Source organism: Python bivittatus, unplaced genomic scaffold (assembly GCF_059951505.1).
Source record: "Python bivittatus isolate LINGU-HERP-01145 unplaced genomic scaffold, Pbiv_v1 ctg000480_np1212, whole genome shotgun sequence".
NCBI lineage: Eukaryota > Metazoa > Chordata > Lepidosauria > Squamata > Pythonidae > Python > Python bivittatus.
In genome coordinates this window covers 15,661,715-15,679,745 of record NW_028277075.1, presented here as the reverse complement: position 1 = coordinate 15,679,745, position 18,031 = coordinate 15,661,715, and the positions used below count along the sequence as shown (strand labels likewise).

General features: G+C 36.3%; 1 protein-coding gene across 2 annotated transcripts in view; it reads left to right on the top strand.

Moving 5' to 3' along the window:
- AKAP6 (A-kinase anchoring protein 6) overlaps positions 1-18,031 on the top strand; it is a 235,634-nt gene that overhangs the window by 28,704 nt on the left and 188,899 nt on the right. For both annotated transcript variants that reach the window (XM_088145389.1, XM_088145388.1), the window contains exons 2-3: positions 7,565-7,816; positions 12,602-14,404. In XM_088145389.1, the coding sequence (XP_088001515.1) occupies positions 7,565-7,816; positions 12,602-14,404 (2,055 nt within the window). The remainder of the gene's footprint in view (positions 1-7,564; positions 7,817-12,601; positions 14,405-18,031) is intronic.

Here is an 18,031-nt window from a genome sequence, read left to right as displayed (position 1 = left end):
GCCAATCACAATATATTTTATTAACTTTTTCTCAGGAAAAATGTTAATGCACTTAGGAATGTTCAAAGGTCATGTGTCAAACAAACAAGTGTTTAGAAGAAAACAGCAACCAATTCAAACAATTAATGTAATTTATATAATAAATGGTCTATGGGGCCTGACTTTTGGTACACCCAGTATATAGACAGAGGATGGGAAACAAATATCACCACAAGTCAAGGAGGCCCTCCAAGTCACAGACCCATGCCATCATCAGGATGTTTATGAATGAACAGCAGCTTTATCTTCCTAGAACTTAGTCTGTTTTCTTTCATCTAGTCCCTAATACAGGATTTCTCAACCAGGGTTCCATGGAACCCTAGGGTTCTGTGAGAGGTCACTAGGGGTTCCCTGGGAGATCATGACTTATTTAAAAAATTATTTCAAATTCAGGCAATGCGCTCTCGTAGTGAAGAACAGAGACTGAACAAAAATCTAGTTACAACTCTTTCTGAGCTCTCTGGTAGTGTGCTTTGGTCTGTGTTTATTTCGTTGAATCCATTCTTGATTTTTTGACACAAGATAGGGGAGACCGTTGATAACAGCTGAATGCTATATTGCAGGAAGGGAGTAATATATTGAAGGAAGAGGAGAGAGAAGTGCATTTTTCAAGAAATTAATGGACACGTTCAACTTAGTCTGACATCAGTCTCTCCCTCCTGCATCCTTTCCCTGAGGTTTTCCTGTAATTATTTTATCCTGTTATTTTAAATAAATTTCGTACATGTTTATTCAGTCATGGCTATTTTTGAAGAGGAGGTGTGAGAGGGAAGAGGAGGATTCTAGAATGGACAACACCGATAAGTTTAATGATGTTGATGATAATGAAGAATCAATCTTTACAATGAAAGCTATTTATCAATGGGTTTTACATGGACTGGTGATCCAAGTTGTCCTATTCTGTTGTGCCCCATCTGTGGCAAACTACTCCAGCAAAATTACAAATAAACTTAACTACAAATCACAGCCATATGACAAGTAAAAGTTCTGATTATTTTAAACAGCTATTGGAACCACAGAACAAACAGGGAAAAAAATAAAGAATAAAACAGAATAAAAAAGGCAAAGAAGCAAGTTACTTAATAGTAGAACTTATTACACAGCAAAGTAAAAGTCAGGCTTTGGGTGAGAAAGTAATCAAGCCAGCATGTAAAATAATAGTTGGAAAAATGCTTGGACCAGATGCAGTACAAGAAACTGAAAAGGTTCCACTGTCAAACAGTACAATAAGTCAATGTAATGATGAGATATCACATGATGCTGAAGAGGTTTCGTGTGATAAACTGAAGAATGGCAGCTTTTCTGTCCAAGTTGATGAGTCAACAGATTTCACCAATAAATGTCATGTTATGGCATTTGTAAGATTTGTAAATGATGGTGAAATTAAAAAAAAAACCTTTTTCTGCTGCAAAGAACTACATGAAACATGCAAAGGCCAATATATATTTAAAGTTTTGTCTTCATATCTGGAAACAAAAAGTCTGTCTTGGAGGAACTGTGTTAGCATCTGTACTGGTGGTGCTCCATCAATGGCTGGCTCCATGAGAGGCTTCATTTCTATTGTAAGAAAAGAAAATCCTGATGTTGTCACAACACACTGCTTTGTTCACAGAGTGGTGTTGGTATCGAAAACTCTTGGAGATGAATGAAAAAAGTTCTGGATTATGCTACAAAAATGGATAACTTTATTGAACAAAGACCGGTTCACTCAAGAATGTTTAAAAAACTGTCTGAAAACCTGGACCAAGAGCACATAAGTCTCCTGTTACACACAGAAATATAGTGGCTCAGCAGAGGAAAAGTTCTCAACAGGGTGTTTGAGTTGAAGGCAGAATCACAGGAGTATTTTGAAGAAAACAGTATTCCATATTTTGCTGAGTGCTTTGAAGATGGAGAACGTTTGCAGAAACTAGCATATTTAGGGGACATCTTTCATCCCGTGAACCAGCTGAACAAGTCTCTGCAAGGCACTGGAGAAAATGTTTTGACTTTAAGTGACAAAGTTCTTGGATTTAAAAGAAAACTGAATGTTTGGAAAAATCATGTTGCAAAAGGAAATACTGAAATGTTTCCAGTGGTGCTTGGGCTTGAGAGTGAGGAAGGATACCAGAAAGTCTCAAATCTAATTGAAAACCTCCTGGAAGTACTGCAGAACAAAACTGATGAGTACTTTCAACACAAATGTATGACTGGGTGAGGGATCCTTTCTCTGCATCTTCTGCTCAGCCTGAGAACTTCATTCTGAAGAAAGGAAGAACTTTGTGAGCTGCAGTCTGATCATACACTCAAGATGAGATTCACTGATCTGCCCATGGACAAGTTCCGGATTTCTGTGAAAGAAGAGTATCCTGCCATTCATAGGAAAACATTGAACATTTTGCTGCAGTTTTTAACTTCTTACATTTTTCTTATTTAAGAAACCTCAAAAGCAAAGACAGAAATAATCTTATTTCAGTTGAAGATGAAATCTGTGTGTGCTTAAGTTTCGCCCAAAATTGAGTATTTGTGCCGCAAAAAAAAAAAAAAAAAAGCACAGGTTTCACATTAAAGAGGAAAGTTTCATTCTTTATTTTTAGTTTAAGAACACTGTTAATACATATATACAGGCCTATGAATGAAACAAATATAATAATTTTGTAATTTCTGGCCTATTTTGAGCTTGAATGTGCAAGGGTTCCCGAGGCCTGAAAAATATTTCAAGGGTTCCTCCAGAGTCAAAAGGTTGGGAAAGGCTGTCCTAATAGCTTCAAGATACTGGCTCAAGACGTCTACAGAATCTGCAATGTAGCCTAGAGGGATAGGATACAACTGAATACCATCAACGTACTGATAATACTTCTACCCAAACTAATTGATGACTTCTCCCAACAGATTCATATCATTATTAAAGAACATGCAGGAGGAGACTGTGCCCTGTGATATACCATCTGGGAGCAATCAACAGGCTTTATTGCTGTTCCCCATGACTCTCATCTGGAACTTCCTACTTAGATAGGAGTGAAACCATTGCAAAACTATGGCCTGTTCTCTCAGGCATCATAGGCAGTCCAGAAGGATACCATAGTAAATGGGAAGACTGGAGACGGTATAAGTTGTCCAAGATAGCTGAAAATGGTCTCTTCAGGGAAGGGCATACTACTGCTTCCCTCAGAGAGGGTGGCATCTCACCCTCTATCAAAGAGGCATTGATCACGCTCAAATCCAGCCAAAGAAGTCAGGTTGGATATGGATACAGGTGGTAGACCTCATACTACAGAGAACCCTACCCACTTTATCAGGTTCCACAAGCTCAAAAGAATTCTACCTCATATACAAGATACAGCCCTACTTACTTTCCCTGATTTTGCTCAGCTGGTATCTAACTCTATTTAATATGAGTGACTTCATCTGCAAAGAAAACTTCACAGTAGCCGGGAACTACTTGTCCACCCCATCGTTCCTCAAAAGACCACTTGGTAAAATCTGGAGCTAATGACATTTGTGCATTAATTATGGAATTACTACATTTCCTATAGAAGACTTTCATTATTGTGAGAAATGTACTTACTAGTGAATTCTTGCTTTCAATGGAGAATCAGAATTTTCTGAGATTATATGTAGGTGAGATATTGATGAGATTATCCCTGTATCTATGTTCTAGTAGTTGATTGGTTGATTTAGGAATTACTATTTCATTTCACCCATTTAACTGATAATCAGGTCTTACCCTGCTTAGCTTTTTGAGTTCAGTCATAGTACTGTCACCCTAGGCTGTAGGATAAGCTGTAAAGTTGAAAAAATATCCTGGAAGAAAATAATGGAAAACTACTTCCATATTTTTTATAAGAACACTACCTGGACATAACCATGAACTCACCAGAAGCCCTTGTTTTCTTTGCATTTTAAATAGGACATCCTGTTAATTCTCAGTGGGGAGCCATTAAACATTACATAGACATGATAGAGAAGTTTTGCCTCTCCCTGCTTTTCATTCTTGAAAATTCTTATCTGGCTGCAGGTTATCCTTTAGATACTTTGCATACGTATCTCTGAAGCAGCTGTTAAATTGGAGGTCAAGAGGAGTCAGTTGTTCTTTTAGGTAAAAGTAATTAACTTGTATGGTTTTTTTTTTTTTTACTTTTTGCTTTATTTATTTAATAAAATGAAAAGAGAAAAATAATAAAAGAGAAAAAACAATCCACTAACAAGATAAATTGTATATGTTAGGGCTTCTCATGCATATATAGGTGTGTGTGTATGATTTTTTTTGCATAGAAGTTTCAATAAATGATGGCCATATTTCATTGTGATCATCAAAGCATGATGTTCATCTATAACCTAAATGCAAGTAACATCAGGTCTTCAATCCACTGGGTAATTGGGGGCATAAACTTGTCTTTCCATTATTGAAAAACTAATTCTTTAACAATAATAAAGACACAGAGAATTCATTTCTGTTGTCCAGCTGTCAATTTTCATGTAGCAGGTATGTAGTTGAACATAAAGTGTGCCTCTGAAAATATTAAACTCTTTCTTAAAGCCAAATTAATATTATATATGTAATTACTTCTTCCCAGAACATAATAATGTAAGGATACTGCAAAAATATGTGTCTTAATGAAGCATTATTCTGGATGCATTTCCAACAACATGATGATTTATTAATTTCTTTTCTGAACAAATGCAGTTGTGTCCAGTAAGTCCAAAATATTTTTGTTATATAAACCTAAATCTACAATCTAATGAAGTTTTTGGTATTAAAGTTAAAACATTTTCCTGTTGTTTAGACTCCAATTCCTTATTCCATTAAGTCTTTAAAATTTGCATATGAAATTGATTTATTGATAATGATGTTGATAAAGGCTGACTGTGAGTTTTTGGTCTCATAGGATTTAATGATCACTATGTGGGAATGACCTTGGAAGACAGGAGGAAGAACCACAGACTAGGCAACAGTGTGATAAACGAAACCTGAGTCTGAAGGAGGGGTGGGGGTGGAGAAAGCATCTCAGAAGGGACCCTCCCTAGTTTTGGGGAAAGTAAAAGTAGGGGAAGGGAGAGTTACTTTCAGACTTGCAAGATTTGGTTAGTGTAACCTTACAAATAAAGGTAGTGTTAGTACTCATGGTTGGTGCTTCTTGTCTGGACTACCTCAAATTGCTGACAAACACCTTGTGTGTCTTTAAACTGAAATTGCTGCTAATCCAAATTGAGATGACAATAAAGGTTGTAACTGTAAATATTGCCAGTGGGTGGCAACTGACAAATGTTATTTATATTTTAACATTAAAAACTCATTGTTATCCTCTGCTCCTTGTTCTACTGTAAAGACCCCAGTATCCATCTAGATCTTCCATAAAATGATTTTTAATCAGTTTTGAGATCTGGAGTGTCCCATAGGTCAAATTAGCTTAGAAAAAGGATCAAAACACATTTTTTTCAGAAATAATATGCCATAGTCTTCAAATCAATATTATGCTAGGAGACATAGTAAATTTATTATATTTAACCCAGAAGAGTCCAATTAACTAGTTATTTTATACAAATATTCCAAAAGGCATCAAGAAGGAGAATTTGCACTAAGTGAACACGTCCAAAATTTGGTACTAGCCAAAAGGTATGCATAATTCAAGATTTGAAACACCAAAAGCCCCATCTTTAACTAAGAATAACATTTTTTTTTCAAATATATCCTTGGAATTGAAAAACTCAGTTCAAATGTACAAAATAGTACATTGAATTTTTAAAATATTTTCCAGATATGTATATATAAATTTCATGCAAAATATAAAATACCATGGGAATTATATTCATTTTATCATTGTTATCCAACCCCAAAGGATAAAGGTTAATGACTCTTATCTGTTGATGCCAGAGAAATGACTTACATACCTTAATCACATTCAGTATAATTATTTGAAAAATATAGTTTGGAATAAGGATACCTAAATAATTGATATATTCAATACATATACAAAAATGATGACCACTTAACATATGAATAAACAAGTCTTTACTCTTTTAAACTACCAGCATCCATTGTTCTTTATTTTTAATTGAAATATTAAATTTGGTAGCATATACAGTACAATTCACAAAACATGGATTTCCATCATTGCTTTTTTATATTTATGTAGTGTGTGTGTGTGTGTGTGTGTGTGTGTGTGTATGTTTTAACCCAATTTATGGATTTGGGGAGTTGAACACCACATTAGAGTAGCCCATAAGCCCTGTAAATAAATATACTGTCATTATACTATAATAATAATAAGAATACTTTATTAAACTTGCATGCTGCCCAACTCTCAACAAATCTGGGCAGCTCACAACAATCAAACAAAGAAATTACTGTACAATAATATAAATTTAAAAAATAAAGATAAGCAATGGCAAGCATGATGAAGTGAGGGAATATGTTGTTAGAAGTAAAGAAACTGATGTTGTTGAGTGGTCTAGGTCCAAGATGATTTTAGAAGAAAAATATAAATGTTCTAGATAAATTGCACAAAGGCCTAAGTAATATTGCTGTTGGTTGGTTATTCGAGACAAATTAATGTACAAAGCCCTGAATTAAGAAAAATGAAGACATTATAGCAAGTGAAAAGTAGAACAGTGATGTCTTGAAAGTTCTTGCATATGACACATGATGCAAATATGGCTTGTATGTCGTGCATGATCTACCTAGGGGGAAGGATGTTTAATCTTTGGATGGAGGATCAGAGCAGAAGAAAAGGTTAATGAGCAGAAATATAATTAGTTCTTAACATACAGTCTAAAAACACTAGATTCTGTCATAAATTAATTGCTGTTGAGCTATTTAGAGATGTTGGCAGTACATTTTCCTCTGCATTATCATTTTGGTTATTGTTATTATCCTATCAATATTATTATTAGCTGTTTTGTGTGTTACAAAGCTCAACTCTCAGCAGCCAGCCTTTAGCATTGGATATCATAAAATCAGAGTTGGAAGTAATCAAAATATGTTTGTATCAGAATCATCTCCTCATAAGCTTTCTGTATGTGCTGTTTTCTCTAAGAAGAAGCAATACAATTTTTTGAAAAAGCAGCAGAATTATTTACTAAAAGATAGTATTTACAGTGCTCAAAAGGTCTCTCACTGTTATTAGTATCAACCAGTTCTCATTAACATAACAATATATATATACACATCTTAAAAGAGACAATATACTATTTCCAGGTTTTTAGATCAGATCATAGTGTGCTTAGAGTTCAGGTATGGAACTCAGCTACTGATTTCTCAAGGTGTCAGTCATTCTCACCAGCACAACCCACAGAAAAGTGCAAAAGATACCAACTTTCCTGAAGTTCATAAAATATCAAAAGTGGGCTTTTGATCTAATGTGCATATTAAGTCATTACTACCATGTGTGGGGGGAGGGGGAGGGGTTGTTTTTATGCACCAGCTTTTATATGAACCTAAATAGGCTTCTTGGCTTGTGTGAGTAAGCGTATATATTGTTCAAATAAATAAATACATAAATTTGAAATAGTTATGGGTAATATTCTCTTTTCTCTGTTGTCACAGGATATATGTGAAGATATCTCTGATCATGTTGAACAAATCCATGCTCTTCTAGAGACCGAATTTTCCCTGAAACTTCTGTCTTACTCTGTCAATGTAATTGTTGATATCCACACGGTACAGTTTCTTTGGCACCAACTTCGAGTTTCTGTCCTGGTTCTGAGAGAGAGAATTCTTCAGGGACTGCAAGATGCCAATGGAAATTACACCAGGCAAACTGATATTTTGCAAGCTTTTACAGAAGAAACAAAGGAGGTATGGCATGTAAATATAAGAAATTCCTTTTTGAATTCTAAATCCTAGTTGTGTTTGCCTACTGAAGCCCGTATTAAAGCAAGTGAATCAATTTGCAGCAGAATCTGCTGGGTTTAGGCTGGTTAAGGTAGCCCCAGTGTCAGTCCCTTTTAGGTAAAGCAAAGAATTAATACTGTAGTCCTTCCTTCAGAGTGACGGAACTAGCTGAAATAAATGTATTTTTTCTGAGGTTGCTGTGTCAGAGATAACTGTAGAGCTAAAAGCAAAATGCCATTGTAACCTTAGGCTGTAAAATAGCTAAGTGCATTGCTTATTCTCTGCGATTAACACAGAGGTAGATACATCAATCATAATGATTCCCTTAATGGAAGCATACAGGTTCACATTAACAATACTGTTAAGGGAATGTATTAACTCAGAAGTAATATTTCCCCATGATTACACAAATATGCACACATTCATTATAGGCAAGATTTTCTTGAAACTTGAACAACCTGTGTCATAAATCTCATTTAAACTATAATTTATTCAAAAGTAGAATATCTTTCACACTACATTCTTGCATTCCAATCCTATAGATTTACTTTATTTTGGAGTATTTAGATTCTGCCATATTCTACTGCTGCCTGTTCAGCTCCATAAACTTTTTTACTGAAAAGCAAACTTTGAGCCATTCCTAGGGACAGTCGAAAGATCATAACATCAACATAGACAGCTGAAATCACATTGTCACATAAGAATTCCACAAGTGTGGTCCTTTAATTAAAATACTTTTATCCTTTCAGTCAGCCTACACACAGCAGCTTCTGCACACCCAGGGCACAGTGCTCATTTGAAGATCCCCGCCACACACACACACACATTCCTTTTCTTTCTAGGACATCCTATGTCAGTATAATTTTTTTCTCCCCATGTTTTAATCTATTAAAGTTAATGGCCATACCAGGAGCATGGGGAGAAACAGAAGAATTCTGGTGAGCACATGAAAAGGGGTATCTTGAAAAAGTGCAGATGAGGGCAACCAAAATAATCAGGGGACTGAAAAAATAAAATGGGAAAAGGCTCTAATGTTCAGGAATCTTTAACTTGCAAAAAAATCAACCGAGGGGAACATGGATTGAGGTGTATAAAATAAGAAAGGAGAAAGTGGACAGGGAAAAGTTTTTCTCCCTCTCTGGAAGCTCTAGGGCTGAGATAGTCAGTGATGCTGATTGGATAAGATTTAAAGCAGACAAAGGAGGCACATCTTCACACAGAACATAATCAACTTGCAGAATTAATTAATCAACTTGCAGAATTATCGCCACATAAAGTGGTGATAGCTGCTAATCTGGATCATATTTAAATGGACATTGCCTCTACCCCTCTCCATCAAAGCCCTATGATGACAGTGTAACATTTTCTTGAAATATTGAGCACTGCTGCGGAAATGCTTGGAAATTAATTTACTAAATTTAATGTCTTCCATTTTTTCCCATTCTGGTTCGGACAGCAAAATTCTATAGGGGCTGTAGGAGGCTAGTGGAAATAATGCCTGTGCTTCTTGATGGCTTCATAGTGGGTCACCTTCATGTTACCTTCTGTCAATTAATTGAAGGGATAAACATAGGCAGAAACATTTAATGCTCAGTAAGGCTGTAGCAACACATTTGGATTTTCATAGTATGGAGCAGAAGGATCTTGTGGTTGAACAGGATTACGTCTCTTGGCAACTTCAAAGTTGTGCCCTGTTCAGATTCCTGAATCTGAATTTTAAATCCAATTTTCAGGCAAAAACCTGACAAGCTGAGACTCATTTTTAAATATACCATCAGATACTTCATTTACTCACAGCAATCAAGAACCTGCTGTTTAGAAATTGTATACGAATTGTCAGCATGGAAGATCTGCACAAACTTAAAATTTAAATTGGTTTCACAAACTTTCACTTACTTTAAATTACACATGGGTTAATTTACAAATAATTTATCAGAACTGTTTTCTTCCTACCAACTACAGTTAAAAAAACAACAACAGAGGCTTGGTAAAGATGATAAAAATATAAATTGGTTCCCTCCTTTTTTTAGAAGTTGATAGGAAGAGACTGGATGGTTCTGAAACTGAGCCCACTCCTTTCCCACTTGTATTTCCATTCTTTCCACCACTGCTTCAGATCTAATTTTGGCTGAGGTTCCAATTTACTGGTATAAATAAATGAGTTCTAAAACTGCAGTTTCAGAGGAAGAAACTTTGACCTGCATTATCAAATGAAACTTCCTAAATAACTAAAATTTCATATTTCATTCCAAGGCTATTCTCCAAGCACAACTAGATTTGAATGTTCATTTTTGTGTGTTATTATATTATTTGTTAAAGATATTTGTCAGTACTTTGGGCCTAACCCCCAAATGATAAACCCCAAATGCCCTACTTGACCTAGGCTTTTGACTTTCAAAATCTTGCACTGCAATGCTGGAGGTGCCACAGCCTTTTTCCTGGTTGACTTGGGAGCAGTTGTCATATTTGGAGACACGCTATGCTGTCAAGGTGAGAACATGAATTCCAATGGTCAATGGAATTACATCAAAAATGGCCTTGTGTTGCACTGATGTTTCTCTACCACATGCTGCAAATTTCTATCCTATTATGATCTCAGATTTCACATATTCATTTCTAAATGCTACAAGATTGAGGGTCTTTCATTTGTCATTCATTCATAACATACTTTAAAAGCAACCCACTTTTAAAAACGATCAATCCTCATTATCTGTGGCTCTCAAACATGTTCAACCCTTCAGCCAATCATTTTTCAGTCTATTTAGTCAGTAGCTATTTCAGCCGTTTTATGGAATAGTGTTTCCAAGCAAACCCTTTGAGAGTAACATGCCACAAATTTGTATTTAAGAACTTTTCCCCAATAAGAAAGAGCATGATGGCATATTCTTAAAATGAACAAAATGAAATGCTAATTAGGAGCTGGAGCAGGGGAAAAAACTTGCCCATAAGGATGGGATGAATTTATTGGAACATAGATTTCTTTTGTCTCTGAAACAAAAGAGAAATAAATTGCAAACAAGTTTTCAGGGAGATGATAGATGATAGACAGTTAGACAGACAGACAGACAGATAGATAGACAGACAGACAGACAGACAGACAGATAGATAGTCCCACACATACATATGCACACATACATACATACATACCACACATTTGCCGCCTTCAATAAGGTTCAAAAGTAGTCACAGTGTTGGGGAGGGTGCTGCCTAAGAGGTGGGGGAAGATAAGTGTTTGCAGCTACTTTTCAAGAAACTATTATATTCTTTGGCTCTGAATTGGTTGTTGTGTGTCCTGTGTCAAATTTCAGAAACAGTTTTCATAGATCTGCTGTAGGGGGTAGATACTAGAGCAAGGGAAGCTTGTTCTCTGCTCACTTAACAGGGCTATGGGCAGAGCAAAACCAGGTCAAATTCCAGGAAAGGCTAAACAGGATACAAGTCATGGTGCACATCAGGAGAACAACTATTTCACTCTGAACTGTGATGCTCATTAGGTTTGCAGTATAAGAAACAAAAGAAAAAGAAGTTGGAAATACAGTACAGTATTTGCTTCCACTATTATTCTAGAAACATATTTTGACCTGAGGATTTTTTATGTGAAAATGTAGGGGATACAGTATTTCTCTCCAACCTTCTGCTATATTTCTATCTCAATGTATTTCATATAAGTCTGTCTCTGCTGAAACCTAAAAAAAAAAATTAAGTTTAACACATTTAACATTTGTTTATTAATTATAATATCCCAGGTATGCCTTTGATTTAAAAGTGAATTACAAACTATACTAAAAATTACACAATTTAAATTTACCATGGCAATTATACAATAATATAAACTGACAGAAATAATGATAGGTGACCTGATCTGTTATAATTCAAAATCTATTTTTATGAAATTTTATAGACATTTTTTATTATTTATATTGCTCACAGTCTTTAAAGCTTTAAACTGCCCAGAAAAGAGTATCAGACAGCTTAAAGTTAACACATCCTTATCCACATGTATTAGACATTTTAAAAAATGTTTATTTGGAAATTAAAGGGTATTCAAGGGTCCTCCAAATTTTAAGCTCATGTCCCTGACCTGAAGGAAGGATGAAAAAAAGGAAAAACAGAAAATAGAAGGTTATCTTTTTGCCTAATTAAGTGACAATTGAATAATTCAAAATATAAAGGTTTTTTTTAAATAAATATGAAATAATTCAAAAGATTGTAATATTCAATTTATACAAGTAAACAGAAATAAAGAAATATCCTAACTATTTGAAGTGTCAGTAGGTAAGGAACAGTTGTAAGAAGGAGATACAACTAACCCATGTTGTATATTGAGTTCTGAACTCATTATTATTTCATATTCCTTGCATAATAATAATAAATAAGAATAATATAATAAAATGTCACCATGGACTGACTTTAATGCATGCTACTCCATTAAACCTCGGTTCATGAACTTTTTGCCAGTTTCACATTTCATTCAATGTTACCCAGGCATAGCATATCACTCCTACACCAATTATTTAAAGCTGCCAACAGCTGGACAATCTCTTCCATTATTGCATTCTTAATTATTTAATTAATGTTTCCCATTTTCAGTTAAATCTATAAAGCAGTGTGATGATTTTATGATCTGTGATGTTCTGAAGATCGTAGGAAAAAAATCCACTGTCCCTGATTCTGTATTTGCAAGGTTTAACATTATAGATTTTAAAAATCATAACCACAGAAGTCTTTCCTGTTTTTGTTTTGTTACAGGACCGTCTTGATTCTTTAACAGAGGTGGATGACTCAGGACAGCTAACTATCAAATGTTCTCAAAATTATTTGTCTCTAGACTGTGGAATTACTGCCTTTGAACTATCAGACTACAGCCCCAGTGAGGACTTGCTTGGTGCTCTTGGGGACATGACCTCCAGTCCAGCTAAAATAACATCCTTTGAGTCTTGGAGCTGTAGGGAAATGGACAAAGCCTTTCCAGAACTTACTAGAAGTGTGGGATTACTGGCTGTAGCAACAGATTCAGATGCTTCCAAATACAATGAAAGTGTTAATACCAAGGAAATCCACTTACCCTTGTCAATAGATCAGCAGGAGGAGGAAGGCCAAAGTTGCAAAGAATCATCAGCTATAGCTACTGAACTTTCACTCACTCCTATTTCTGAGCACTTACCTCTTTGTAAAGTAACTTCTGAGGATTCGGTTGCCTCATCTGGCAACAAGAAGGACTTAGAAACAATAAAACAGGAGCCAAAGGTCTCCAGTGTTGCAAAAGCTAATCATCACCCTCACAGTGAAAACCCAACACCCAAGAGATCGATACGAGATTGTTGTGACTACAATGAGGATTCACCAACACAGCCCACCTTGCCCAAAAAGGGCTTGTTTCTCAAAGAAGATATATTTAAAACAGATGTGATCGTTGATGATACAAAAAATCAGTTCTCTTTGATTAAGACAGAAATCAGCAAGAGCACACCCTCACTGTTAGATCCACCAGACAGATCCAAGCTTTGTCTAGCATTACAAACAGCGTACAATAACTGCCCTTCTGCTGTCAGTCAGTCATGTGATTGTTTACACAACCTAAGTGAACTCAAGTATGCCATACAAAATCATTTTAAAGAAAATTCTATGGCTTTAGGTAAGTCAAGTGACAATGCTAGAAGGCAGAAACTGAGGTGCAAGAAGTCACATGACATTCCTGAGGAGGTGGCATCATGCAGGTTTCCTGCAATGGTAGCATCAAATGCTACACCAACCAATCAGATGAACAAAAGAGGGGTTCTGGCTCTACAAAATGGAATTACTTCTGACAGCATGCGGTCCATAGAAGGAACAGGAAGTGATACAACATCAACCTCTTCTGAACCTTACAAGCAACAAGAAGTGAATGGTCAGTCTTGCAGTGAAAGAGAACCATCCGCTTCACCCACCCATAGCCAAGTGAGCAGCTCTTCAGCTGGATCAGATCCTGCTATATCTCCCTTCCCTCTTCTTCAAAGAAATAAGAGTGAAAAGGCCCACTCATCTTCACCAAATAATGTCAGCACAGAAGGTAAAGTGAGTGATGCCTGGTATGGGTCTGATGAATACTTAGCTCTTCCATCACACCTCAAACAGACAGAAGTATTAGCTCTGAAATTAGAAAATTTGACAAAATTGCTTCCACAGAAATCTCCAGGAGAAACTATTCAAAACATTGATGACTGGGAACTATCTGAAATGAATTCAGATTCAGAGCTTTACCCAACCTATCAGGTCAAAAAGAAGCACAAAAGATTAGGTAGAATTTCACCAAGCTCTTCAAGTGACATCATATCCTCAGTAGGAGACAGCATTGAATCAGGCCCTCTTAGTGATATCCTTTCAGATGAAGAACTTTGCACATCCTCATCTAGCATGAAAAAGTACCTAGAAGATAGGCCACGAAAGCCATCACTGTTTCAGGCTTCTGATAAAAATGAAATAACCCTCACAAATAAATCAGCTTTAATACAGCAGCTGATGGAAGATATACAACACCAGGATAATTATGAAATTGTATGGCAAAAAATGGAGGTAAGTAGGAAACTGATAATATGTATAGAACTTTATAATCTCATTTATTTGTAGGGCAGCATAAAGAAGCATTTTGCAAAATATATTGATGCAAGCGAAGTGCTCCTTGAAATGTTAAAGCAGCCACATCATGAAGAACATTTGGCACAACTGCTTTGCAGGCCTTCCCACATGTGTGCACAATTGTTTCACTTTGCTGATGGACCTAGAAGTGTTATCTATTCATGCACACACAAACACACAGTTGGGGAAAGACTTTAAAACAGGCGTGCCAAACCCTTTGACACACTCAGCTGCTTTGGGGAGGGTTTCTTCACTCACACCATCCTACTTTGCAAAGCATCTCTTTCCCACGTTTTGTGCTGCTCTAATATTCGTGGCTAGAGCAGGAAGGCAAGGTCAATAGGATGTTAGGGGTGAATGATCTTTTTTGGGTTAAGTCAAGTTCACATGTGTTCAGTCATGTCCATTCCATCACCATCATCAATGTTCAAGAGGGGGCTTTTTGGTGGGGGAGGAATCCATATGAAAAATCATACTTAATCTATATGTCTTTTTATAGGCATCTTATGATTGCTTTTAAATACACATTTATACTGATTGTGGTATATTTTTAAAGATGAAACTGCATTGCAGAATTTGAAGAAATATAGAATAGGGACAATAGCTTATTCTGTTATACACATTAGCTTGGGGAATGCAAATTAGGTCAGTTTATTTCCATATGGAACTAGACTACAACTCTGAACATCCGTAACAGTGTGGGCAAGAACCAAACACAAGACTAAACTGAAACATAGCAAAATATTGTTTCCATGAATGTGGGTGTGCTGGCAAGAATCTACACAGCTGCTGAGAAACACTTGGCTGCTCAATTGTTTTTTTATTTATAAAATAACATATATCCCTTTTTCCTTCTAATGCAGATACCCAGTGAAAATAGCAATGAATATATATGTATGTATGTATGTACAAGTAATCCCCCGTTTAAGAACAAGTTCCATTCCCAGGGTCTGTCCTTAAGTCAAATTTGTATGTAAGCCAGAATAGTATTATTGTTTAATACTATGTAAGTAGTATTGTGTAATGAACTTAAACCATTGTGTATTTAACTCGAATCATTGTGTATGTAAGTCAAATTTTGTAACAATAGAGTCCATTCTTAACTATGCATTGTCCATAAACTCGGTGTTCTTAACCCAGGGACTACCTGTATATATAATCATACTTCATGGTGGGTGCAAAACAGAAAGCAAATCACTATGCTGTGTAGGCTTCTTGACACTGCCAACTAGAATGCCATTAGTTGGCATTCACATGCATTACTATATCAATAATGACCTGATTTATTTATCTGTTAGGTGCATATCCAGCCTTTTCTTCAGAAACGCAAGACAGTAGTCAGAGCATTCTGTCCTCCAATTTTTCTCCATTGTAGCAACTCTGTGAGATAGAGTGGGTTGAGAAAGAGACTGGCCCAAAATCACCCAGTGAGTTTCCATGGCTGGTGTCCCCAGTGGCAGCCACCCCCTTAACCCCTACACCACACAGAGTCCTTTATACCTAAGGAAAATTTCTGGTGTGAGCATACTGTCAATCTTTCAAGGTAGATCAGATTAGGAAACCAAAGTTATGAATGCTAATACTTCTTTTATTATAAGGTTACAGTAACAGAATCTGAACATGCTTCCCCCAACCCTCCCTTTATCTTCGTGAGAACTAGGGAAGGTCATGTCTGAGACACTTTCTCAAATTACATTTCTGCCCCGGACTCAGATTTCTTTTGTCTGACTGTTGCCTTGGTTGCAGCTTTTCCTCCTATCCCTCAAGATTATTCCTTCTGCCCATGACACATACTTGCTTACCCCGACAATGATCCTTGCTGAAACCAAACACATGGACCGATTTTGAAAAAGAAAGCTCAGAAGATTAAGGAAGGCTCAGAAAGTTTTGTTTTTCTGGAACCTGAACCTAAGCTAGTATGAATGTTGTACTCCAAAGTTTGTTCTTCCTTAAATTGAATTGTGCAACTCAACATTAAAAAATGTTGAACATGACCTTCAAACATGTATGCATTAGGAAAGTGTGCACAAAGACTTGTATATGAGTGAACATATCATATAGAAAAGCATATATCACACTGCACGAGAATAATGCAATGTGGCCTCAACAAATTGTGACTTGAAAAGTAAATTTCACTGAGTTAAACTAAAATGTACAGATTTGACCATCTCTTCTGAAGACAGAGCAAGAGAGTGAAAGTTTGAATCCAAGCAGCAAATGTGTAGTACACTAGTGAGATCTATTAGGAAGTAGCAATTAATAGCACAAGGGGAACCTGATACCCAGGTTCTCAGACAGTAGACATTTCTTCTAACAATTAGCTGCTGTCAGACTGAAAGCTTTAATACTGGGGGCTTTTCTGACTAAATTCAGCTGGTGCTCATCAAACTTGAATTGGGTTTCCAGATAAACTGAGATATTCTCAAGTATGCCTTTCTTACTAATGTGTTCTCCCTTGCCTTTCTGCTTTGTTTGTTTGGCACTGTGGTTGTTCATATGAGCTGAATGGCTACGGTGGTCAATCAGATCTGACTTCTGGGCAAAAGATTCTGCTGCAGGTTGTATGCTAGATTCCCATTCCTCTGCTCCTGAGGCTTGGTGGGATTGCTAAATTGCCTTCCTTCTCTGTGGAATCTTCCTCAAATGAGACTATGACATATTAAGGAATAAGTTAAACGATTTAATGTTCTCCAAATAATTTGTTCTCTGTTATCAAAACTATATGTTTAGATTTTTCAAGCAAATCAATTTTTTCTAAGGCGGTACACCAAGTGGCTGAAGTTTGCAATGACAGATCATAGGTTGAAGGCCCAAAGGAAGTGCCCATATGGGTTTATCCAGTGAAAAGGTGAGGGTTGTCCTATTCTTTTAGGCATTGCTGAAGTTGCAGGTAGTACTTAGATGGGATGATGGGCCTCCCTCCTTAATTCTGTTGTTGCTAGTGGAGCCTTTCACAGTTTATTCCTAAACACAGATATAGATATTACATATAGCTCAAGAATACCTGTGTAGAGAAAATATTAACGCATACTAATTTAACACTATAGATACCCTCACACTAGGAGAACATACTGTAGGCTTAGTGCATCATTAGTTTTATCAATAAAATACTTAATTGTGTTAGGAAATATAATCGATGTGGATACAGTCTCTATCGCCCTATCTCTTTCTCTCTGATTCCTAGCTATGCTGTTCAAAAGTTAGCCATACCAAATTCTAGCTGTTATGTCTTTCTTTGTAGCCCTCCTGGGAGATGAAGGCTTCTGGTTTTCAGTTATATTTATATATCACATTTCTTTGCTTTTCAAGAACAAAGTCCTTTTCATCTCAGTGTAGGTTCACCATAACCCTGTGAGACAGGTTAAAATGAGAAGATGTGCCTAAGATCATGCAGTGAATTTTATAAGTGACCAACTGTTGGAGCTCCTGAAGGGAATTTTGCCCTTCTGAATCCAGTTTTCCATGATTGTACCATACTAGCTATCTTTCACTGCAGTTGTTATGATCTTCTCCTGCACTGTTGCTATCTATCAAACTTTCCTTTCAACTCTGCTACTTTTATCT